This window comes from Schistocerca nitens, chromosome 2 (genome assembly GCF_023898315.1).
Source record: "Schistocerca nitens isolate TAMUIC-IGC-003100 chromosome 2, iqSchNite1.1, whole genome shotgun sequence".
Lineage (NCBI taxonomy): Eukaryota > Metazoa > Arthropoda > Insecta > Orthoptera > Acrididae > Schistocerca > Schistocerca nitens.
Window position 1 is genome coordinate 676,552,825 of NC_064615.1, and position 27,737 is coordinate 676,580,561.

The 27,737-nt window shown below is 43.9% G+C and overlaps 1 protein-coding gene across 1 annotated transcript in view; it reads left to right on the plus strand.

The window, feature by feature from the left end:
- The window catches only part of LOC126236798 (protein snakeskin-like), a 55,439-nt gene extending 35,075 nt beyond the window's left edge, over positions 1-20,364 (plus strand). The window contains exons 2-3 of the mRNA XM_049946385.1: positions 12,894-13,091; positions 19,749-20,364. Of these exons, the coding sequence (XP_049802342.1) occupies positions 12,894-13,091; positions 19,749-19,973 (423 nt within the window). The 3' untranslated portion in view covers positions 19,974-20,364. The remainder of the gene's footprint in view (positions 1-12,893; positions 13,092-19,748) is intronic.
- The last annotated feature ends 7,373 nt before the right edge of the window (positions 20,365-27,737 follow it).

The following is a 27,737-nucleotide window of genomic DNA, read 5'->3' on the forward strand; positions in this document are numbered from 1 at the left end:
CGTGTTGCGGCCCTTCTGCGTGCTCGCAGAGGTCCTACACGCTATTAGGCAGGTGTGCTCGTCTCTTTTGCTGTTCAGTGTATCTCGTGAAAACATAATCAAGATAAAATTAGAGAGATTCCATACGAAGGCTTACCAAGGCATTCTCCCCGTGAACCATTCGCGACTGGAACAACAAAGGGGGGAAGTGACAGTGGTACACGAAGCACCCTACGCACTGTAACGTGGCTTGCTGGGTGTACACGTGAACTAAACACGCGACTTCTTCGAATTACTCCATATGGATGGTCTGTTTACAATTAAGACAAACACCTTATACTCACAAAACAGTCCACACAAAACATCTTTAAATGGATTTACACAGATTTAGAGCACTGGCAGAATTTTCTGCTTTTCTCCTCAATAAATTGTTATCCTAGATAACGTGGGCGACATAACATTGTTTCCTTACTTGCGAGATGTTCCGCATACGCTGGTGAGATGCTCCATAAGTTAATATTAATATTGTTACATTACCATAGAGATAACGCTAGACAGAAGTCAAACTGTACAAGTAAACGCAACTGAAAGCCCAGTTATAAATTAGCTCCGATTGTATACCACTCTGTTTGAGAGAAACACATCGGTCTCACAATCAGAAATTATGCTTAACATTCCACATACTATAAACTATCCATCATCTCTCCTTTTTTACTTCATCACCAGAGTCTGCTACTTTTAACGGTCGGATGCAATCCCAAGTCTCTCTCTCTCTCTCTAGTACTCATTCCAATGTTTACGAGACTTCATCTCGTGAGTTAACGTATGCAGAGTCTTCGTTGCAGCTAGTAATATTTTAATTACATTATTGCAGGTTTATTTTGAGAATTAAATTCAAATGGCTCAAATGGCTCTGAGCACTATGGGACTTAACATCTGAGGTCATCAGTCCCCTAGAACTTAGAACTATTTAAACCTAACTAACCTAAGGACATCACACACATCCATGCCTGAGGCAGGATTCAGACCTGCGACCGTAGCGGTCGCGCGGTTCCAGACTGTAGCGGCTAGAACCGCTCGGCCATCGCGGCCGGCTCAGAATTAAATACACAAATAACTGCAAATGTATTTACCTTTCCCAAAATACTCAGTTTCAACGCATCTTCCAACGACTTTCGTTACTCAGCAGTCACCAGAAAATCCTCTGCTTCACTAAGAATTCTCTCTTGTTCGAGCGACCCCATTTCATGTTTTCCTCCGCCTTAAACCCATTAAGTGTTGCGTAAAACACAGAGTTCAGTTAATGATCTTCGCTTTCAGTTTGTGAAGCTATGATCATCTCGTTTACTTCCATTATATGTACGGTGTTCACTATTTTCGGTTCAAGTAGCCATTTCTTGATAACTTCTTTTTGACTTGCGAAAATTACTTCGCGCTGCCGATAAGATACTGATCTTAGAACCAGTTGTTCTTCATGTTCTGACTATGGAACCACTGATCAGCAGAACTGCATGCTTATGTGGTTAGCACAACACGCTCCCAGCCCTTAACGCAGTCTTCCGAAACGTGATTCGCTATTTCTTCTTCAGTAACTCCTCGGTTGCCACTACAAAGCTGCGTGGACCCCTTAACGTCTCTCCCTGAAGGTATAGCAGCAGATCGAACGTGTGTCCTCCGTGTGGCAGTCAGATAACTAGGACTGTAGCTCAACCACAGGGGTGGAATTTTTTTTTTTTATTCTTCATGTGTCATTGCTAGCATTCACTTATTTAAAAAAAGGACTACGTGGGCAGGTGTCAGGCCACATATCGAAAGCTCCGCTCTTCTAATTATTATTATTATTATTATTATTATTATTATTATTATTACACGGTCTGACCCGAAAGGGAATACGAAACAAATTGAAACTTCATGCCTTGAGAGGATGTGTGACGGTGTATCGGTGGTTACAAAATGCAGTCAGTTCACATAGAACTTGGCATGACGTTGTACCCATTCTGATCTTGATGCATGCACCGATTCGGTTGGGAAGGATGTCGTACTGCTGTTGCATCCCCTCATGAGGAAAGCTGCCCCACAACTGTCGTAACTGGTTCTTGACGACCTGGATACTGGCACTAGGACTGAGTTGACGTCCGAGCTGATCCCACAATGTTCTATCAGGGAGAAATATTGGGATATTGCTGGCCGAGGGAGTACTTCAACTTGACGCAGACAGATCATAGAGATAAGTGCCACGTGTGGACGAGCAATGGCCTGTGGAAAAATGGAAACACGACACTGTCGCTGACGCAAAAGAGGTGCCGCACGAGCGCTGAGGACAGCGGTGACGTCCTGTTGGGCCGTCGCAGTTCCCTCAATCACCATTGGCGGTGACCTGAAGTCAAAGCCAATGGTTTGCCAAACCATGAGCCAGGAGTAACATCGCAACACCGCTCCAAAACACCACAAGAATGGGATATCTTCTCAGATAGAAGCCATACTAACCAACGGTGGTCACACCAGGGCAATGGAGAATTGCGATGCATGGTTGAACACCATGCGATGATATCGAAAGGCAGTCCAAGCTTACTGGTGACGGTGACACTCCAAATGCAGCCATTTTTACGCATGGGACAGTAATTCCCTATTGCGGCTGCTGCTACTCTCCGATCAATGAAGCGGGATGACGTAGAATGTTGCAGACAGTCCATTACATGTTCTCGGATGGCAGGCACAGGTGTGAAAGGCCTACGATACGCAAGGTGCACAATACGGATTTCCTCTGTTGAGGTGGTCAGAACAGCTCGACTGGGACACAGACGACAAGTACGCACGCCCTCACGTCCCCATGTAGTCCAACAACGGGCCACTGCCATATTCGAATACCCCAAGTATCTGGATACTGCACGATTCGAGCAGCTGGCAGAATGGAGACTCACAAATGGGGCATTTTGAAACTCTTTTCACGTGTTGATTACGCTATCTCACAGCAGGACACGACATCTCCGTGCCCTTCAGAGTGATCACTCAACATCTGACGCTGTTCACCTGTATACCTTACAAGGCCTGATGAAAAAAACTAAACATGAACTATGCTGATACACTCTGGTGGCCGTTCTACCTCTCATAGAAAATTGCAGCTCTAACCATTTACATACCAGCCGACGGCGTGTACGTGTGCTAAGTTATATTGGCATCCAACCATGTATTCTGTGTGCTTCACAATTTTTTATTATACAATGTGTTCTGTCACTATCGCTTCAATAACGTCTGATAATAATTGCTGTATGCTAGAAACGTCTTGCTGCCATGTGGTTCAGGTTCCACTTTAAGCTCTTAGTCCCCCTATAACGGGCTGAGCAGACATTTCAAAGGTGGGAAGAAGACAAGTCTATAATGCGTTCAGTACGGCCGTAGTATATAGTAATGCACTGCTATGTTAACACCAACCTTTCTGTTGGCAAAGGCTTTAGTTAGGGAGAGACAGGGACTAGCAATAAATGGTTGAGGATATATTGCGACAGTTACCGCTGCAAGCTGCAGCTGAAGGGATGGTGGAAGAAAGGAACCTTAGTGGTAGGGACTTGAGTACATAAGACAGACCGTTGATGATGCGGGATACAGAAGTTATGGTGAAGTCAGGATACGTCACGCAAGCGGCGGAACTGTAGGAGTGCACCAAACCGACTGTTCACCTCAAACGAGACGCACATTACGCCCGAACACAACCAGCTGTTAACTGTAATCTCACTACAAGAGAAGCTGCCGAGTAGAAAGTGTGTACAATGACCTTGCAGCAGTCAACGTAGATACGCGGCGTGCCCCGAGTCCAATAATGACATATCGTTTCACCAGGAACTTTTACAGAGACAAAAATAATGCTATATTGGTTCTGCCTCAAAAATGAAGTCTTCGAGCGCAAGTCGATATTCTCCAGCCGGATGACTGTAATCTAATCTCACTGATAAGGGTTATCGTCCACCGATTATCGCGGTATTTAGTACGAAGCAGACCCTGACGCGTCGATGGAAAAGCACCTCTGCTCGACTTCAACATTCCAAGCGTTTTCTTTTTTATAGGCTGGCATAGCATTTTGAAGATCTACCTTCACAGGTATAGAAGAACAATGAAGAAATGTACTTACATGATACGTTAAATTACTAATTGACACAACGCAACATTAGTGAATTAATGAGGAAGACAGGTGACGCAATGCATATATGGAACTTCACAGTTCAAACTTTCTCTTTAAGATGAATGCATTACATGAGTAAGTGGACTAGAAGCTTCCTGTTTCAGTAGAATACAAGGATATTTGATGATAAATACAAGAATATACTCCGTTTCATTACATAAAATAAATCCAAGAACTCCCATACTGAAGGTAAAATCATCTGCGTTATTACGCCGCGTAGTATCCCGCGACGTTTCGATTCTTCTGGTAAAATCTTCCTCAGAAGTCTTCTGATTTGTTTATTTATCGTATGACGACAGGAAAAAATACGAGACAACTACTTCCTATAAATATAAGTATATATTTCTCAGCAGATGCAAGTTTACAATGAATTCATCGCCTAAGTCCGGATATGAAATCCAATCAGATGCTTCTGCAGACCAATTGTGGAGGTCCGTCATTGTCCTTTTAAATCCTCCGAGGGAACATTCAACTGTTATACGATGAATAGTTTGCCGCTGTTCGCCGCAGTCGCAATGAGGAGAGGCTTGCAGCTCAACTGGTGCAGGAGTGCTCCACATCTGTCCCGTTAATTCTGATCTGACGCAGTACACACTATGTGCTGTAGGTGTAACCGAAAAACTGCTGGGCGCTCCCAAGGAGTTTTGATTAGTTGGTGATGCAGCAAGGAAGTTTGCTCCTGTCACTGACTGTTCCAGGCATGCTGCACGCTGAAATGATTACTCTGCACACTGGCTGATGTGTCCAAACATGATTTTGTAGACCTTAATCGCTGGGATTTTTTTCTTTTTGTCCACACGTTTAGCAATGAATGTGATCTTCTTATGGATGCTTGTGGAATATTACTAAGTATCGGTGGCCAGTGCTTGTTTTTGGGGCGAATGTACTTGTGATGAGGCGCATAGCTTGATTGAGCTGTGCGTCAATTAGATTGGATTGTTTGGGGGAGGAGACCAGACAGCGAGGTCATCGGTCTCATCGGATTAGGGAGGGACGGGGAAGGAAGTCGGCCGTGCCCTTTCAGAAGAACCATTCCGGCATTTGCCTGGAGCGATTTAGGGAAATCACGGAAAACCTAAATCAGGATGGCCGGACGCGGGATTGAACCGTCGTCCTCCCGAATGCGAGGCCAGTGTGCTAGCCACTGGACCACCTCGCTCGGTGTGTGTCAATTATTTTAGTGTGAGCACTGTTTATCCAAGTGGAATAGCAGTATTCTGCGCCTGAACATGAAACAGTTAGAGCCGATGATCTTAGAACTGTTGCAGTGGGACCCCAGGCTGCTCCTATTAAATTTTGGAGTATATTTTTCCTACATTTGATTCTAGCTGCCACATTCCAGAGTTGGGTTTTGTACATCACTTATCTGTCTAGCGTCACACCTACGAATTTTGGAGTGTTGCAATAAATGAGAGTCTGATCTCTATTTCTGATGTTAGGTTTGTAGTTTGCTTGTTTATTCCGTAAGTGGAAAGTTGATACAGTGGTCTTCTGAGGATTCGATCACAGTATTTTACGTATTTATCCAAATTTTCAGGTCAGGTATTAGTATTGCGTTAGTTTCCCTAAAGCTTGGATCCTGAGCAATTAAAGCAATGTTATCAGTTTAAATAAAATTTTCTGGACTTTCTTTCTAAAGGATAGTATGTAAACAGATTAAAAAGGAGCGGGGCCAAAGCAGAATCTTGTGGGTTACCCATCATTTATTTTGTGAACGTTGCTTTTGGAGTTCTCCGATGTTTCCGAGTGACTGAAAATTGGCGAAAACTAGTTACAAAATGTTTCCCGGGGCTTTTCTGCGTTCTCGTTGGTGATTCGTTGATGGTGTGAATGTACAGATAACATATTGCAAAGAGAAGTGCAAAGTCAACAAAATGTTGTGGTTGCTGTGCCACACAGGTGGTTTTCCGACAGTTTTCAGGCTGAAAGTTCCTCTGCTTTTCAAGTTTCCTGGTAGACTAAAACTCTAGGGCGGACCGGGACTCGAACACGGAACGCCGTCTTTCACGGGAAATGCTCCTAACGAGTGACCTACTCATTACTCGTCCTCACACCTTTACTTCGGGTAGTATCTTCCCTCAAACTTCCCAAGCTTTCCACAAGCCCTCCTGCATACTGTGCTAGACTAGAACTCCCGGAAGAAAGGATATTGCAGAGAAATGGCTTAGCCGTAGCCTACTGTTACTATTTCTACAACGAATCATTCACTCTCCAGAGGCGAGTACGCAGTTTATGAAACTTCCTGGCATATTAAAAGTGTATGCCGGAACATTGCCTTTCACGCGAGTTGCCCTTACCTGCTGAACCGTCAACGCACGACTCACGACCCGCTCTCACCGCTTCACTTCGGCCAGTAACTCTCTTCTACTTTCCACAGAGCAGTGATAGTGGAATGTAGGGTTCCTGGTTCTAATCCCGGTCTGTCACACAATTTAAATGTGCGAGGATGTGTCCTGATATTTGTTTATATTCCTTGCGAGTCGTAGCAGGATAGTTCAAGTGGCTCTGAGCACTATGGGACTTAACATCTCAGGTCATCAGTCCCCCGAACTTAGAACTACTTAAACCTAACTAACCTAAGGACATCATACACATCCATGCCCGAGGCAGGATTCGAACCTGCGACCGTAGCTGTCGCGCGGTTCCAGAATGTAGCGTCAAGAACCGCTCCGTCACACCGGCCGGCCGTGGCAGGGTAGTTACTTAATCGATAGCAAGACTGTACGAAGCGGGAAACGTAAGGCCGCCATTTATATTGAAATTACACTCATTCTTAGACATTTCAACTGCCTCCTGGACTTTCTTTATGCATGTATTACAGTCTTTGGCTAATACTATCATATTATTAACACCTGTATCCTGACGATAGTACTCTTGATGTTCCGTTACAGCAGATTTCATTCTATATTCTAAATATGTTTGCTGTTTACGTTCTTTAACGTGTTCTATTAAGGTCGCGTCAGTTTCACTTATGTATTAGGATGGTGCATCAAGTTCGAGGATTTTTACCTTAAGCTTAATAAACACAACAGATACACATAACAGAGACTTTAGTCGAGGATTTGTACCTTAAGTTTAATAAACACAACAGATACACACAACAGAGACTTTAGTCATCAATAATCTATTCTCCTCCAATATTTACAACAGTGGGCCAACGCTGGGGTAACTTTTCGATCCCGCTACTGTGAAAGCCACGTGGTGTTAAGGTTAACAACTCGTCGAGCCATGTTCGCAGTGTATTTTCATCTGGAAATGAAGTTCCTTGAAGGTTGTTGGATAGAAAGCGGAAAATGTGAAAGTCCGACGGCGCAAGATCATGTGAATAAGTTGGGTGCAGAATGACTTCATATCCCAACTACTGTATAGCGTTTTTCGCGAAGCTAGCAAAATGCCGGTGGGTGTTATCGTGGAGTAGCATCACTACACGCTGGCTTCCTGGTCGTTATCCTTGGGTTGCGTCTGCAAGACGTCGCAGTTGTTGACAATAAATGTCAGCAGTGATGGTCGCACCTCGGGGAAGCAATTCGTAGTACCCTACGCCGTCGCTGTTCCACCAGATACATAACGTTATCTTTTGTGGTTGCACACAGGTCTTTGTACGAGGAGTTTCTGCTTTGATTGGTCTCAACCATTCTTTTCTTTTCCTTATGTTACCATAACGACAGCATTTCTCATCACCAGTAACGAGGCAGAATAGGAATAGTCGGTGTTATTCACGAGCCACTTGATGACGAGCAAGCAGAGATGCACATATTGGCCACCTGCTGATTTTTGTAATCTTGGCTTCGAGCACGGGGTACCCATACATTCCATCTCTGAACCATCCCCAATGCATGAAAATGTACGATGATGGAATGACTACTGTTCATCACATTTGATAGTTCCAGAGTACAATGACATGGATCATTGTGGATTAACGCATTTAAGCGATCTGTATCAGACCCCGAACATATTCCTGAACATGGAGCGTCACTAATTTCAAGACCATTCTCTTTAAAACGAGAAAACAATTTCCCTGCCGTGCTCTGTCTGATGGCATTATTTCCATAGACGAAACAAATATTTCTGGCTGCCTCCGCTGCTCTCACCCCTCTACTGAACTCAAACAGAAGAATAGGTCGGAAACGTTCCAATTTCTCCACTTGGCACTCCATTTTCTAGCGTCCACAGCTCGATTCACTATCTCCAAATGACAAACTCTGAACTGAAATAGCAACTTTATTGATTGGCGACTCCATGGAGTGCTGTGTGCACAACGACCATATATGTTAAATTAAAAGGAAGATCAGCGTTAGCCGTAGTATTGATGGTTTATTGATAGCAAAATCGATTTTCAATTACATAGTTTCGGTTTCAGTTATTGTGATCGCTTCTAAGTTTTGTTTACTGATAACTTGATACCAGTGTCTAATTAATTTGTACACCACAGCACTGAAGATTATCACTATGTGATTGAAAATCGATTTTGCTATCAATAAACCATCAATATTACTGCGAACGCTGGCCTCCTTTTGATTTTAATGAAATAGCAACACTGAACTACAAATAAAAAATAATAATTGAGAAATAAACCCATTGCAACCGGAATACCATCGTACAAAACAAAAACCCTACGAACTTATTCACCAACCTAATATAAGGGGCAATAAAATGAAAACGGACAGACGGAAAAAAATAAGTAAACTGGTTATTGTTTCAAAAGTAATCTCCATAAGTGCTAATACATTTATCCCACTGCGAGACAAAACGTTCAGTGACTTCATGAAAAAATATTTGAGATCACCTAGAGAACCATCATTGCGCCCAGGAGAGCATCTATTCATCCGAAGCAAATGCACGGCCACGAATGTCATTCTTCAGAGATACAAAAATATGTAAATCACATGGGGAGATATCGGGACTGTAAGGAGAATGTGGAAGGGAGTCGCAGCTAAACTTCTGCAGCGTAGTCGAAACAACCTTGGCAACATGTGGGCAGGTCCTCATTTTCCTATGAAGGCACTGGCCGTCTTGGTTGGTTGGTAGCTTGGTTGATATGGTGGATGGGGACTTTACAGCGAGGTCATCAGTCCCATTTAGGAAAAATGGGGAAGGAAGTCGGCCATGCCCTTTCAAAGGAAGCATTTGCCTGAAGCGATTTAGGGAAATCAGGAAAAACCTAAATCAGGATGGCCGGACGCGGGTTGGAACCGTCTTCCTCCAGAATGCGAGTCCAGTATGCTAACCACTGCACCACCTCACTCGGTGGCCGTGTTGTCTCACAGTGGGATAAATGTATAAGAGCTACGGCGATTACTTTTGAAGTAATGACCAGTTAGGGTTTCCGTACCTCAATCGGTAAAAACGGAACGCTTATACGATCACATTGCTGCCTGTCTGTGTCTGTCCGTCCTACTGTTCTTAACCCTTTTTGTCAGGAAAGGGTCGAGGTATGGAGTTCAATTTTATGTCACATACTCAGGTGTACGGACCCCTGCGAAGAATTTTAGCTTCTAAGTCAATGGAAGCAAAGACGCGGCCATATACACTCCTGGAAATGGAAAAAAGAACACATTGACACCGGTGTGTCAGACCCACCATACTTGCTCCGGACACTGCGAGAGGGTTGTACAAGCAATGATCACACGCACGGCACAGCGGACACACCAGGAACCGCGGTGTTGGCCGTCGAATGGCGCTAGCTGCGCAGCATTTGTGCACCGCCGCCGTCAGTGTCAGCCAGTTTGCCGTGGCATACGGAGCTCCATCGCAGTCTTTAACACTGGTAGCATGCCGCGACAGCGTGGACGTGAACCGTATGTGCAGTTGACGGGCTTTGAGCGAGGGCGTATAGTGGGCATGCGGGAGGCCGGGTGGACGTACCGCCGAATTGCTCAACACGTGGGGCGTGAGGTCTCCACAGTACATCGATGTTGTCGCCAGTGGTCGGCGGAAGGTGCACGTGCCCGTCGACCTGGGACCGGACCGCAGCGACGCACGGATGCACGCCAAGACCGTAGGATCCTACGCAGTGCCGTAGGGGACCGCACCGCCACTTCCCAGCAAATTAGGGACACTGTTGCTCCTGGGGTATCGGCGAGGACCATTCGCAACCGTCTCCATGAAGCTGGGCTACGGTCCCGCACACCGTTAGGCCGTCTTCCGCTCACGCCCCAACATCGTGCAGCCCGCCTCCAGTGGTGTCGCGACAGGCGTGAATGGAGGGACGAATGGAGACGTGTCGTCTTCAGCGATGAGAGTCGCTTCTGCCTTGGTGCCAATGATGGTCGTATGCGTGTTTGGCGCCGTGCAGGTGAGCGCCACAATCAGGACTACATACGACCGAGGCACACAGGGCCAACACCCGGCATCATGGTGTGGGGAGCGATCTCCTACACTGGCCGTACACCACTGGTGATCGTCGAGGGGACACTGAATAGTGCACGGTACATCCAAACCGTCATCGAACCCATCGTTCTACCATTCCTAGACCGGCAAGGGAACTTGCTGTTCCAACAGGACAATGCACGTCCGCATGTATCCCGTGCCACCCAACGTGCTCTAGAAGGTGTAAGTCAACTACCCTGGCCAGCAAGATCTCCGGATCTGTCCCCCATTGAGCATGTTTGGGACTGGATGAAGCGTCGTCTCACGCGGTCTGCAAGTCCAGCACGAACGCTGGTCCAACTGAGGCGCCAGGTGGAAATAGCATGGCAAGCCGTTCCACAGGACTACATCCAGCATCTCTACGATCGTCTCCATGGGAGAATAGCAGCCTGCATTGCTGCGAAAGGTGGATATACACTGTACTAGTGCCGACATTGTGCATGCTCTGTTGCCTGTGTCTATGTGCCTGTGGTTCTGTCAGTGTGATCATGTGATGTATCTGACCCCAGGAATGTGTCAATAAAGTTTCCCCTTCCTGGGACAATGAATTCACGGTGTTCTTATTTCAAATTCCAGGAGTGTATCTCACATATTTTGATACCTGCAAACTCACTCACCAAAACCCATGGATGAACTACTTACACTCATGTCGAGTCTGATGGGCTAGCTGTAAAGCACGTTACTGGATGCCCAGAGGTCGCAGAATCAAATCTCGATGGGACCACAAAGTTTTGAGTCTCCGTTGTAATGTACCGTTCATCTCTCAACGAATGTGAGCCGTCGCCAAAACAACACGTGGTTCGGGCTGCGCGTTAAATTGTAGGTCCCGTTTAAATAAATTGGATAGGTCAGGGCCACACAAGTCGCCAGAGTACCATAGGTGGCACGAAGGCTCCGTCTTCTATGTACCCCCACAGAAAGATGTCGCAAGTTGTGTGGTCTGGTGACATGAGAGACCAAAAGCAATGATCAAGATGTTGTTGCCCACCTCCTCCAATACAACGTTATGGGATAGTGTTAAGATAACGCCGCACGTCAGGGTGAAAGTGAGGAAGGGCACCGTCATACATGAAAATGAAATCATTGGAATCTTCGTGGAGTTGAGGAAACAATCAGTTTTGCAGCATGTCCGCGTATGACATTCCTGTCACAGTTTCCTCTGCAAAAAAGAAAGATCCACAAACTCTGTTAACAGAAATGGCACAAAACACATTTAGTTACGGTGAGTCTCTTTCATGTTCGACGACGACGCTAGGATTCTGTGACCTCCAAATTGTTACATTACAGCGGCTTATTTTTTACCCGATAGATGAAACGTCGATTCGCCAGAGAAGATGAGTCGTTCGGAAAAAGTGTCCTCTGCCATATCCTGGAGAAGTGAAATGCAAAATTTCCACCTTCTGTTACGGTCGCCGGGACCAAGTTGCTGCAGTAACTGCAATTCGTACGGCTTCACAAGCAGGAGTCGATTCAGAACACGCCGCACCGTTGTTTGAGGAAGTTGAAGTTCCTGGTCTGCCGTCTTGTGGACTTCCGAGGACTCCATGTGAACGCTTTTCGGATGCGGTCAACATTTTCATCAGAAGCGCGTTGCCGACTAGTGCTCTTCCCTTTGCACATGCAACCAACTTCCAAGAATTTTGTATGCTAGTAATAAATCTGCTTGTGCAGTGGCGGCTTCTCAACAAGCGGTGGAATGCACTTTGCATTTGAACAATGGACTGACTTCGCACGCATTCCAACACACGAAATGATTTCTCTTGTGGTGTAGTCGCCGTGTTGCTACAAACATATAAGAGTGCTGCTGTGTCAAAACTTTTAACCTTTCTCTATCCAGTGACATGCGCAGTGTGTTTGTGTTTTTTACAGTTTGTCTGTAATAAACAAGTGAAATCTTATCTTTCTTTTTGAATCACCCGGTACTACACGCGCTCCAGGAGAAGTCACAGACTCTTGTAGGCTTGTCAGCTGGTGCCGATGCTACAACATTGGTCCACCTACAACCAATCAACGAGAGGGCTAACGTGTGCTGCTGGGACTTCCTACACCTGTTGAGCATGCACCAGGGCGTTTGGCTCTTAGCGCGCCCCTCGAACAGCGTACAACTCGCGACGCGACTGTACTAACAACACAACTGGTCACTTCATGGACTGCCGTAGAGGGGAGGCGATCAAGCGTATCCCTTGTAGATCCGGAAGAGCCCCACAGTTTAACGAGAGGGTCTTTTTTTACTGATGGAAAGAAAATGAAATGAAAATGCACTATACTATGTTAAAATTCAAGTGCTATGCGATACGCGTTTCGTAAAACACATTTCAAACATGTAGCTTTGTGTGCCTGTTTGGTGAGCTTTGGCAACTTCCGGCAGGTGCTGAACTTCATCGCGCTGCTGCTGTACCGGCTGGGCTACGATGGCATGTTCCTGGGAGTCGGCGGCACGTGGAACATCAACGAGAACAAAGACCCCAGCGCCGAGGTGTTCGCCTCCGGCATCATGGTGGGCTACCTCGTCTACACGTGCATCTCGCTCGTCGGCATGTGCCTCCACCAGCCCAAGACCATCACGGTACGCAAAGGCTTAAGTCACAGTATTTTTGAGTAATCGCTGCAAATGCAAAAACTTCGTTGTGCACCTCTCTCTCTTCACCAATCTTGACACGACGCACCACGACTAACTCTGCTCTGCTAATCTCTTGATCTCAGAGTATTGCACCCGATGTTCTCGAATATATGGCAGTCTTTGTCTTTCCCTGCACATTTTGTCCTCTACGCCCCTTTCTGTTACTATGGAACTTATTCCCTGATGTACTAACACCCTAACTCTTCTTGTGGACAGAGTTTTCGATACATTACCTTCTTCGTCGATTCTACGAAGAGCCGCCTCGTTTCTTATCAGTCCGTTTCATTTTCAACATTCTTCTGTAGCGTCATATCTCAAATGCTTGGATTCTATTCTTTTCCGGTATTCCCAGTATCCCTCATTTTCAACATCCTTCTACAACACCACATCTCAAACGCTTCGATTTTCTTCTTTACCGGTATTTCCAGTACCCATGATTCACTACTATACAATGTTGAATTCCAAACAAACATTCTCGGAAATTTTTTCCTCAGATTAAGGCCGATGTTTGACACCAGTAGACTTCCATTGTCTGTGTCAGACTGCTTTGTCCTCGTTGCTTCCTCCGTCACGTGTTATTTTGCTTCAAAGCCAGCAGGTGTCCGTAACTTCGTCTACTTCGTGGTCACCAATTTGGAGGTTAAGTTTATTCCTAATCTAATTTTTGTTACTGTTCATTACTTTCGTCTTTCTTCAGTCTCTCCGAAATCCATATTCTGTACCTGTTAGACTGTTCATTCCGTTCAAGAGGTCTTAACTCTTTCTCAAATTTACTGAGGCCACCAATGTCATCACCGAATCTTATCATTCATATGCTTTCATCCTAATTTTTAATCCCCCTTATGAACTTTTCTCTTATTTTGTCATTCTTTCTTTGATGTACGTGTGGAAGAGCAGGGGAGAAAGATTGCATCCCTGCCTGATCTCCTCTTGAATCCAAACATTTGTGTCTTGGTTTATCATTCTCATCGTTCCCTTTTGGTTATTACACATACTGCATATTATCCGTCTTTCTTTACAGCTTATAGCTACTTTTGTGACAAATTCAAATATTTTGCACCCTTTTATGTCACGGGAGGCTTTTGCTAAGTCGACATATCCTGTGAAGGATTTGTCCTCAGCGGACACAACAACTGCGCTGTAAACTAGATAGGCGGCATTAAGATTGCATCAAAACAGTCTAATCTTTTTCACTGACAGACAGAGACGTGTAATTACAGGCTTACATCACTGACGTCAATTTACTGTAGAATAATGGAAACTTTTTATGCTCATGTCGATTGCGAAAAAAACACTATAGTGTGAAAATCAGCTCGTTCTGTTCGCCTATAAGCTTAGAAGTCACCCATGTCAATGCCGTGTTCATTGACTTCGGTAGACGTTCGACACAGTTCTGGCCTGTTGCCTAATGAACAAAGTACGAACTCAATGAATATCTGACCAGCGTTTGACACGATTCAGGACTTAAGAGCTCATATACACTTTAAAAAAAGGAGGCACCACGAAAGGATAATCTGAATAGGGCGGAAATCAGTAGGTGTGATGTACATAGACAAACAAATGATGAAAATTATGAAAATGTCTGAAAAACTGTATGATATGTTCAAGGGAAAGGGCTTCACAAATCAAGCAAGTCAATAACGTATTGGTCCTCCATTATGCAGGCAGGTATTCGGCTTGGACTGATTGACAGAGTTGTTGAATGTCCTCCTGAGAGACAGCGTGCCTAATTCTGTCCAATTGGCGCGTTACACGGCCAAAATGCCGAGATGGATGGATTGCCCAGGATGCCTTACCACGAAGGGCAACAATACGAAATTTAGAATATCGTCGACGTACTGCTGTGCCACGGATGACAACCACATGGATCTTACTGTGAAATGAAATGGCACCCCAGATCATCACTCTTGGTTGTCGGGTCAAATGGTGGGCAAAGTCATATTGATATGCCAGCGCTGTCCAGAACGTCTCCAACCAAGTCTTCTCTGATCCTCGGGGCTCAGTTCGAAGCGGGACTGACCACAGAAGACAATTCTACTCCAGTCAATGAGATTCCAGGCTGCAGACGTGTCTCCAGACGCCCTGGACGGTGTTGCGATACCGACCTGAGCGTCGTCCGCCATATCAAGAATGATGGTCTGGGATGAAACGTCATTTCATAGCAGGACCCCTTAGGTTGCCATCCACGGCACCCTTACACCACAGCGGTATGCGCGCAATCTTCTACGCCTCGTTTTGTTGCCATTTATGGCAACCCATCCTGGGATTACATTTCAACAACAAAATGCCCGTGCGCACACGGCGAGAGTTTCTACTGTTTATCATCGTGCCTGCCAAATCTTAGCTTGGCCAGCACGGTCGCCGAATCTCTCCCCAATTGAGAACGTTTGGAGTATTGTGGTCAGGGTCCTCCAACCATGTCGGGATGTTTGCGATCTACGCGTGCCAACTGGACTGTAAAGGCCACAATATCTCTCAGGGGGACATCCAACTACTCTATCAACCAAAGCCAAGCCGAACAACTGCTTTCATAAGGGCCAACGTGAAAGAACGCGTTACTGAATTGCTCAATTTGTGAAGCTTTACCTCTTGAATAAATTTGCCAGCTTCTCTGAAATCGTTATCATTTGTTTGTCGGCGCATGTACTTTTTTTTAAGGGGTATACTGCCCCTACGTCGTTCTTTAACAGTAGCTTCGGGGATACCCAGAAGAATGTTACAGGTCTTTCACTATTAACGATATATACGTATAAACTGGTTTGATGAACAACTTCGAGAAATTGCGGAAGTGCTCGCCAATGGCGCTGTTACGTGTAGGAAAGTCGCAACGGAAGAAAATCGTATATAATCCAGGGAGACCTGTAGAGGATCAACTCTCAAGCCAGGGACTGTCAGTTTGCCACCATCATAAATAAATACAATGTAAGCCACAAAAAAGCGAACAGATACATTATTGTTCGATTACATGATTAATGAGATTACTACAAACAGTAAAAAAATGTAGACATTCGGGAGTATACATCCGGATCAAACTAGAGTGGAACAACCAACTAAACAAGTTGTAGGAAATGCAGATGCCACACAGAAATTCTCTGGAAGGATGTTACGGCAATGGAGTTCATCCTTGAAAGCCGCAGCTTACAAAATCCACTACTGGCCGATTCTTAAGTGTTGCTCCATAATATGAGCGCTTTACCGGGAAGTATTAATAGACGAGAAGGTCCAAAGGCGAACAGGAATTTTTTCACAGGTTCTTTTAGTAAGCGTGATAACATAACGAAGATGTTCATCAAACTCCAGTGGCTACATGACAGACGTTGTGCGTCAGAGATGATGAAATTGCAAGGTTCGAAGAAGAGTATCGAAATATATTACCTCGTCCCACATGTACCTAGTGAAATGCAGAAAATCAGAGAAATTGGAGTTCCTACCAAGGTTTACGACAGTCGTTCTTCCCGAACATTACTCGGAAATGGCAAATAACGGTGGTACCCGAAATAGCCTGTGCTACACCCCGTAAGGTGGCTTTCAGTATCTAAATCTAGATGAAAGAGTATACATAAAAATTTATACATCTGCCGTATTTACTTAAACTTTGCACGGCTGCCAGAATTCCGTCAATCAGCCTGCCACATCAAGGTAAGACATTTCTCCCTTTCCAGTCTGAATTACGGCCTTGCCGCAGTGGTAACACCGGTTCCCGTCAAATCACCGAAGTTAAGCAATGTCGGACTGGGCTAGCACTTGGATGGGTGACCATCTGGTCTGCCGAGCGCTGTTGGTAAGCGGGGTGCATTCAGCCCTTGTCAGGCAAACTAAGGAGCTACTTGATTGAGAAGTAGCGGCTCCGGTCTCGTAAACTGACTCACGGCCAGGAGAGCGGTGTGCTGGCCACATGTCCCTCCACATCCGCATCCAGTGACGTCTGCGGGCTCAGGATGACACGGCGGCCGATCGGTACCGTAGGGCCTTCATGGCCTTTTCTGGCGGAGTTTATTTGTGTGAATTACGAGTCAAAACAAAACACCTGATGAAGACGTAAAGTTAAGGCGTCGAAATATCCTGTTCTGAAGACGTGGACCACCGGCGGAACACCCGATCTCAACGACATGGCAACGAATCGCCGGGAAAGACTAAGATATTACAAAATCATCTGTGACCTTAAGTATCATAACGGTAACAGCCTTAGGACAAATCTTAAAGAACGAAGTTGACTTAATGTGCATGTGAATAGGTGCTAAGCGAAAAGAAAAGAATGCAACTCGTTTTGAACGATGAAGATGATGCCCTACAACGTACAAAAAAATTCTGAAATTTTCAACTGTATGAAGAACCAGGCCATTGATGTACCCATTAATCCGCAATAGCTCCTCCATATAATTGCACATCTCTTTTTTCCATTCACATAGGCGCACTAAATGGACTACGACTACTTGTTCAAACTGTACATTGGGCATAGAGTTATCTCATTGTGAAATTGCGTCTGATAGTTGGCTGGAAGTGAGCCTCGTGTAAGGAGGACAAACGTATATGAGTATGTGTTGGGATTCGACAGCCGCAGTATCGTGGCTTATCGAGACAGCTGTTTAATGCCCCATGATATTGCTACTCAGGTTGGTCCAGATACCACGACAGTCACCCGAAAATTGAATCGATGGGTTCAGATGCGCCACATTCGACGTCATGAAGCATTTTAACGGTCCCACGCGACTAGCGCCCAACGGGACACACGCACTGTTGACTCGACTGCCCGAGATAGAACAGGTACGTGACATTGTGACGATGTCTGAAGCACCATGAACTGTCAGAACAGCGCCTTTTCAGACAAATCCTGGTTCTACATACAGCGTTACGATGTACATATCCCTGCATGGAGAACAAATATTTCCATATTGTATTCTTTATCACCATGTAGATGCAGTACCTGACGTCATGGTACAGGTGCCATTCGGTAAACAACACATTCACCTGGTTCACATACTTGGTAATTTGTAGAACAGGAGTTACGTTTCTGATGTGTTAACGTCAGTGGGTGTCGGCTGTCTTCGAAATCTCTGTGATGTTATATTTCAATAAGATAGTGCAAGACCACAATTCACCCATGCTGTTCTGACCTACCTCAATACAGAGGGTATCCGACTGTTACCTTCCCAGAACGTTTTATGGACCTCTCATTCACTGAAAACAACTTTTCCTGTGTTTACCAAGAGACTGGTTTGCCACCACTCGCCAATTCGCTGATGAACTCTGGCAAAGAGTTGAATCAGCATGGAATGACGTAGCCATAGCCGGCCAGTGTGGCCGAGCGGTTCTAGGCGCTTCAGTCTGGAACCGCGCGACAGCTACGGTCGCAGGTTCAAATCCTGCCTCGGGCATGGATGTGTGTGATGTCCTTAGGTTAGTTAGGTTTAAGTAGTTCTAAGTTCTAGGGGACTGATGACCTCAAATGTTAAGTCCGATAGTGCTCAGAGCCATTTTTTTTTTGACGTAGCCATATTTTTTTTTGACGTAGCCATATCTGTTATCCTAGTTTAGTCTGACTCAATGACTATCTGACAGTCTCTGTTGTCTACAAATTTAGCCATGCATTCATCCTACTATACAGCGTTATTCGTATGTCTGGGGTTTCAGAAGATGACTGTACAAAAACGACAAGACATACAGAAAACACACACTTCAGTGACAGGGGCATCTCTCAAAGTTTTTAACTTTCATTACAGGTGCTCAATATGGTAACTGTTTGAGATGCAGCAAATGTCGACACACATGTGGAATTCATTCACACGGATTGTGTGGGACAGTACGTCAACAGCCTGCTTTGCAAATCTGTTCATTGGGTTGTAATACAGAGCATGTTTTCTGACACACCAGCCCCACATAGCACTTATTACGAAACAAAACTTGGAGAGATGCTCTATGGACTGACATCTGCCATTTCTCTGCGTATCTTGTAATTTCTGTACAGTCAGCTTATAAAACCCTACAGATACTTTTGAATAACCCTATACTTTCTATGCAGAATAAGTAAATGTATTTGCTATCCGTCCTTGCATTGTAATTTTAATGGTCAGCAGCGTATACATACATAGTGATTCAGCTGCCCCCACGCCTGGGTTATATGCAACCTGCAACATATTCTAATACCACATGCAAGACTTCCATTTCTCTCAATTGCTGTGTACAAATTACGAGTATTAGTGCTACAGAAAAAAGAACAGCGCTCTTTTTTAGGAAATTTAATGTAGTTAAATTTTTTCCTGGGGTGCGTATTCACTAGAGGTTGTAGTTTCAGAATTATTCAAGAAAAACGTACAAAAGTGAACTTCAAATACTTTTTTTTCAATAACTTGAACACCACGGTCTCCAACGAAAACGATCCCAGTACAAGATTTAACTACATTAAATTTCCCACAAAAAATCATGGACATTTTTTCTGTAGGAAAAATAATTTGCGCATAGCAAGGGAGAGCGTATAAAAAACTCACATGTAGTTTTTGAAGGCGTTGCGGGTTGCATAAAAGCGACCGTTAGGGGCAGCTGACGCAGCCTGTTCAATGCTCGAGCAGTTGAGGCGCTAAGCCGTGCTTGTGTGTGTTCCGGCAGGACGTGATTATGAACTTCATCGGGCTTTTCGTGTGGATGGCGGTGGGCGCGATCGCGATCCAGTACTGGATGGGCTACCAGAGCGAGTACAAGTACATCCACATGAGCACCGAGAAGCAGAAGGGGCTGGCGGTGGGCGCGCTCTGCGTGCTCTCGGGCACCGCCTACCTGCTCGACACCGTCGTCTCCTTCCTCTCCTACGCCGCCGCCAGGAACAAGTACTGAGCCTGCCTGCCCACTTTCTCACAGGCTCAGCACCATCACTGCTGAGTTCGTCGTGGGAGTTGTTAAGCTCTCGGGTTTCTTCTGCGAGCTCGGGTGTTACAATAAAGTGAAATATCCTGTGATCATCGCTCACGCGACTGACTCTCGTTTACTATCTTGGCTGGCAAGCACAGTTCGTATGGTTTACAATGAGAACTCAGAGAATTCAATCGCTCATCTCTTCAAGACAGAAGTAACTTATACAAGCCATTTCATCTTCCAAAAAAGCGCAATTTCAATTTTTTTTAGCATTACTGATACCTGCTTCTTTGTGTCATCTTTACGTAGAAATGTAACTGTTATGTAGATACAGTATGTGTAAAGTAAAATACCAGAATATTTTATAAATAAAGTGACATACCTTCAAAATTTTAATTACTTGCTGGCCATCCTTATCCGCAATAAGCAGATCTTTCAGGTGTGTCGATAGATACCGAAGATTACTCTACTATTTGTGTTGGACAATTTTTTGCAGCCTTTATCCTGTCTTGTAGGAATCGGTCATTTCCGTGGTAGTGAAAGCTACCACAAAATATCTCTAGCATTATTTCCACCTCGACCCTCCTACCCCATAACACCACAAAGGAAATTAAGCAGCAGTGAGTTGTTCATACGGATTTTCGGGATTCATTTGAAAAAAAGTTGATCATAGTCGTCCTAGACAGATAGTCGTGAAGGATGGGAAAAGAAATTAATCACACGTATAATCACCAAACGTGACTCATCTTCACGTAGTGTGTCTGCATTGCTCCCCAGTGTGTTCCACGAATTTTTCTAATCAAGCTGTTTCCGATACGGCTTATACAAATGTTCAGCAACAACATTCATGTGTGTGTGTGTTTTACTTTGGCAGGCAGTTTTTCTACGCACAGGACCAGCGACGGCGTGCTGAGTGGGTCGTCTTCAATAGAGAGGCACATTCTGGACGTGCACCTAAGGAACTGTGACAGGCGCCATTCTCTAAGTTACCGAGTTCGCTAATAGACTATTAACCGTAGCTCAGTAGTGCGCGACTATTTTTTGATCTACAACTATTACAATGTGACGAGGGTAATCAAATCGACCATCTTACAGTCGTATTCTTGCGCTCCGCTGCAGAACGTTGGGGACGAGGTCTCGTACAATATAATCAAAGCTGTTGCTCCAAATTTGTTCTGTTACGTGTGTTGCCGTTCAAAGTAGAGCACATTCGAGTCCAAGTAACCCTGCATTTGTTCCTTTCCCCGCTCAAAACAAGGTCAGTGATTATGTCAAGCGTAGTCAGTGAAGAGCCATCAGCCTATATGAAAATTCGACAGTAAGAACTAGTATATCTCGGACAGCACAGACACAATGTGTGGGAATAATGTTACATTATGCTTCTGCGGAACCAGTGGATGCAAGGAGGTTGTACGGACTGACGGCCTGGTAGCATACTTAGTAGTTTGGCCGTGGTACGAGATGATTACTGTTTTGTTGTAATGGCTGTAACTGACACAGCTACTTCGACGGTGATGTTCGAATTGTAGCACTACAGCTGGTGGACTGGTAAACACATGTCAGGCACATCGTCCTGGATGGCAGCAATGGAAGTCATCCCAGCAGAGACAAAAGACAGATCGAACCAACTGCAGTTGTCCACCGTGTGTGTGTGTGTGTGTGTGTGTGTGTGTGTGTGTGTGTAAAATCACGCTGCATCTGGATAGTTTATCTATATCTAACGACATGCTTTAATGTCGTCTGAAATTAATAGATCAGCTGTCCGTATAGTTTAGTCCAATGGCCCCAAAAATAAAACGCAAAATACAATGCAACAGTAGCATCAGTTCGTACAGTTAAACAATTACACTACTGCCGTGAATGAGCACTTCATCCAGACATTTCAAACCAATAGTTATGACGAAATCCTGTTTACGAACTACAGCAAACAAGAACACAAAAGACCACATTCTAGTTATAGTGCGCTTAACTCACGAAAACTCTTGTAACAGCGTAGAATGTAAACTTGCGGCACTTGGAGGAAATGAAAATACCAGGAGGGACCATAATTTGCAGATACAAATTGATCCTTCAGTAAGTATAATGCAAAAAGATAATGACTGGTAAACCAAAAATGAAAGGTGTAATTGCATATGAGCAGCTGATTATCGCAAGCTCCATCCTCAAAAACAACACAAACCTTTGAAGTCTTTCTGCCAAGCTTTAATAAAAGATAAGACGTCTATCTGTAACTGTTGTTGGAAAACATTTACAAAATATACAATACAGTAAGAATATCTAAGCCGAGGAGTGAGAGTAGGGTACCGCACATGTGGCCAACATGAAACAGAAACAGTCACATGATGCTAGTATAACACTGTTTGTACATTTTGCTCGAAGATCTAAACTTTCTTATTCCACGTGACCACTTTCTTTTTACATATTTATTTATTACTGATAGAAACAGTGCTGAACTGTTGCTGCAACAAATAAAATTCGTAATTCATCAAGGCGGGAAAAGTTACTTTCTATAGGTAGGTAAATCCCACAAAGCTCTGTAATCACACTAATAAGAGACGTTTTATGTGGTTATTCATAGCGAGGCACAGTGAAATTAAGGTCCTTATATCTGATGTCGGTCTCTTGTAGTATTTTGGAAAGTGTTTTACAATTGCGTACTATGACTTTGAGGAGACCGAAAATCTCCTCTGTGGGAATCATTACGGGTTCCGAAAACAACGATCGTATGAAATCCAGCTCGCTCCGTTCGTACACGAGACCCAGAAAGTAGTCAGTAACGGCGCCCACGTGGTTGTCGTTTTCCTTGATTTCTGAAAGGCATCCGATACAGTTCCCCACTGCCACCCAGTGAACAAAACACGAGCGTGCAGAATATCAGACCAGCGATGTGATTGAAGAGTTTTAGCAAACAGAATAAAGCATGTCATTCTCAAGGGAGGGAGGAGTTGAGACGTAAAAATAACTTCGGGCGTTCGCAAAGGCAGTGTTATAGGACCATTACTTTTCACAATATACGAATATATATAAATGGTTTAGTAGATAATGTCGAAAGTTCCTTGAGACTTCCCGCTGTTGTATACAAAAAAGTAGCAACACTAGAACACTGTAGCGAAATGCAGCAAGACCAGAAGAGGATTTATCCTTGGTGCATGGAGTGGCCATTGGCGCTTAACGTACACAAAAGTAACGTACTGCGAGTACATAAACAAAAAGACCCGTTGTTGTACGATCACACCATTGCAGAACAATCACTAGAAGCAGGTATTTCAATAAAGTAACTATGAGTATGCGTACGGAGCGTTTTGAAATGGAACGACTACAAAGAATTAACCGCGAGTAACACAGATGTCAGACCGAAATTTGTCGATAGAATCCTCTGGAAATGTAGTCCACCCACAATGGAGGTAGCTTCAAACCCTTGTTCGGTCAGTACTTGCACGCTGCTCGTGAGTTTGGAATCTGTGATTTTATAGGACTGATAGAGGAAATACAGAAGATCCAAAGCAGAGCAGAGGTTTCATTACAGGTTCATTTACTGAGCGCGAAATCGTCTCGGAGACGCTCAGCCAACTGCAGCAGCAAACGCTACGTGAGAGACGCTCTGCATCACCGTATGGCCTACTGCTAAAATTCCGAGAGCGTACGTTCCTAGAAGCGTCAACCAATATATTGCGCGCTCATATGTATATCTCGCGAAAAGTTCATGAAGGTGAAATTAGAGAGATTCGAGTTCACGTGAAGGCCTACCAGCAATTGTTCTTCCCGCGAACCATTCGCAACTAAAACAGGAAAACAGGGCAATGACAGCCGAACACAAGGTGCGCTCCGTCACACACCGAAAGGTCGTTTTCAGAGTATAAATATAAATGTAGCAGACATTTACGAGGTAGGTGCTAGGCAAATTCTGCAGTGCGCCACCAGTCAATCTGCTGAATGTATACATATTTCGAGCAATTTTCACCTGCAGATAACATTATATCTGACAATCCCAGTCATAAGTCCAGATTATACAGATCTCCACAACATTGTCCTTGTTTTAAAGTAGTCACAATGCTAAACAACAGTACCTAATCGATGGTTTCCCTAAAGATGTAGGAAGATTAAACGTATATAAACAAATAGCAAGCAAGAAACGTAAGAATTTGCTCGGCGTCGTAATTCCAAATTCGCTGTTTTTCGCCTAACTTTCGCTTTGGCGTAGTAGGAAGCAATTTTACAATGCCACCGCAGAATACTTTATAAAAATAAAGCCGCGCCAATACGATGAAGCGTAGTACAAAACCTACAAACAGCGATGGCGATCCCTTCTTTTTCTGTAACCAAATGTTATCGACACTTAACCTGTAAGACTTGTCGCAAACAAGCGAAACACCCTTGCATTTATCTCTGAAAAGCTTTAAGCCAAAGTCATTGCAGAAGACGGATGCAAATTACTAAGATGCATTTGAAAGGCATGCACAAAATACACGATAGTTTTGAGGGATGTAATGATGTTAAAAATGTGCAGGTCGGTTACGGGCAGATCGTGTGCCTCATCATAATCACGTGACTATTGGAGTTGTATGTTAACTACAAAAATTTGCGTTCTGCGCATCTGAATGCCCATTCCATAGACATACCTACTCTTTGAGTACGTATAATAATCGATGCTACAAAACAGTTGTGAGAGTAACCCTGTTGGTGAATTAAATCGAAGATCCGCAGTGTTCGTATACATGTGTTGACATCACTCTTCTGTCCTTTTGACAATCAACAAATTATGTAATCTCACACATAAGCCAGGAGGTTGCGAATTCTACGTCCATTTAATCTTAATTCACTGAACAGCAGCTTGCTGTTTTTCAAAAAAATGTAAAATAAAAACGCTATGCTCTTAACTAAGCCCATCACAGAAGGTAATTTCAATGAGGTTTATGATGAAGAACAAACAACACCAATCCCAGATGTCGATAAATTAATTTTTATATGATAAAATATTTAAGACATACTAATTATCTCTGTTGCATGGTTATTTTGAGGCAGTTATTGCCTTCGCCACGTTAGTGGCACTTAAATATGGCAATGGTAACTCGAAAGCACCATGCCTACTGACATTTCTTTGTGAGTACTCAGCATATGACGAGCGTCCAAACATCGAAATATTTCTGAAGGCAAAATCGGTCACGTTTAGTATGAAATCAATGGCTAGAAAACACAATATATTTCAACAGCTTACAGCAAGGTTTCGTTGCTTCATAGCTGAAGCTTTATATACAGAAATTAGTTATTCATCAACGTGAGACTTGAAGTACACGAAGCTACGCGCATGATTGGCTCGAACAAGAGGTGAACGAGTAAGCCTTTGTCGACCGTGTCAGTCTAGCGTTGTATTGTCGTTAGGGATAATGGGTTGCCCAAGAGGTCGGCTACCACGTACTTTTTATTACAGCAATGTTATCTAGGTTCAAAGACGACAGCTGTTGTACTTCGAGCTCTCGTCTTCTTGCAGTCTGCAGGAGACCGTTAAAGATAAGACAATTACAAATGACGCCTAATAAGATTTCCGCTGGCCAACATGTCTTCTTGTTACCGTGTTTCATACTTCCCTGGAGCCTTCGTTCTTCTCTTAGACATTCTATCGTTCTAAGGCAGTGGTTCCATCCTGGGTAATTACACCCTAAGGCGTACAATGATATTTTCACAGGAGTAAAAACAGAAACATTACTCTGTTTCAGTCACTAAACTAAAGCATTTTTCAAGGTCGTGCTATTATCATTATTTTGTAAGATTGTAATATGGATTACATTAGTTGCCATTTTTTTTTTCAAATACGACTAACATGTGTACTAGCATTAACGCGTGACACACAGTGTGATAGAATTACACCTTATGAAATGAATGTATGAAGATCTTGTTCCTCACATAATCCACCAACTAGACACATACTTAATGTTCTGTACCATGCATCTATGGCAGTAAAATTGAGACATACACACTAAATATGCTTAAATATTTCATGTAAATGTCTTCTCCGAGTTGCAGATAGTTCCCTCAAAGAACCAGAAATTTATTCAGTATCCACTTCGCATTAGATAAACGAACTAATCGTCAGCACAACATAACAATAACTGTGTCATGGCTATTTCATTGCTGTAGGGCCTACACAGTATTATATTATTATTGTTATCATCATTATTAGTGGTAGTAGTCATAGTAAAAGCACTGGCTGCCTGAAGTCTTCTAGTTTTGCAGCCCAGAAGCAAGGAGTGCAGGAATCTAAAGATAAACGAACAGTAATTATACTAAGCACTTTATAACTTAAGTGATGTTAAACGAAAGTGGAGAGTGTAGGTGAAGCAAGTGTCACTAGGGAGTGGAGTGTTGCAAAGGAAGCATGTTTCGTAACAAGTGTCTACTCTCACTGCATACAGTTTTCTTCTCTGACGTGCCATAGTTACACTCACGATGCACTGAGAGTTGATTCATTATTCTGTAAAAGTAAGCCTTACAGTAGTAAGCAGTATCAATGGTCTCATTGACTCATTAGTTGGTGGATTAATAAAACACATATAAAAAGTAAACACCATTTACCTTTCGTCATTTAAAAATAAAAGTTTTCAAAGGAATTCTTTTTCATTCTACAGTTTAGAAGGCACTAATGTTAATAATGTCAGAGGGGGGTTATTAGCCAATATCTGATTGTTCTCAGGGATAATGGCCTCAGAGAATTTGGGAAACACTGTTCTAAGAGGACTTTTATTAGACCCGCAGACATGAGGCAGATTCAACAATCTGCTTTGTTGAATAAACTTAAAATATCAATATATAAGAATCTGCGCAGGCAGTTACAGCTACGCAATGCTAGTTTCATGCAACAGTTAACTGCACTGCAGCTGGTTTTCGACTTTTTAAGTCAGCCGCGCTATTTTGGGAATTACCTTAATGAACATTCTGTCTCTTCAATAAGAGTACATCCCACAAAAACGAAATCGAAATCTGCTTCCACTACTCAATATGAGTGTGATGTCGGCGTTATTACTTCGACGTGTTACCGCAACGTCGCACATGGTGGGTCCGTCTACAGCCAGAGGTAAGCACGCGTCACTCCACAGAGACCAACGTGAAACCTAGTCCTTCAATCAAAGTTGAAATGAAGTGACTGTCCCGTATACCTCCGCATGCACTCCAGTACAGATGATCTCGTTTACATCATCACTAAGTCAAAATACGGCGGAAGACGAAAATCTGCCCCACTGTCTGAAATACACGTTCCTCAAACTTACGAGAGCCATACTGTGAGCCATGAGCAACCCACTGTTAAAAACCCAATTCCAAAAATGTAACGAAAACGATTGGAGGATCGTAATCTACAACTTTACACCACTTTTGCCATATTACGAGGTCATTAACGTCTAACCCCTGACCACAGGTAGTACTTCCAAAATGGCCGATATCAATGTTTCGTTTCGACGGCGTGCAATAATTGAATTCCTTCTAAACGGTGGAAAATGTCCAGCTGAAATTCACCTCCGACTTCAACGTGCCTATGGAGATGTCTGCATCGATGCCAACAGTATTACGAGATGTGTGAAACATTTCAAAGATGGATACACGAGGTATCCATGATAAGCCTCGTAGTAGTCGCCATCTAACTTAGTCCACAGAACGCTACAAGGAAAGATTCTGATTGGTTTTCTTGAACCTGAAAGACAACCATTAATGTTGCCTGCTATATCCAGGCACTTTCTAAGCTCCGTCATGCACTGT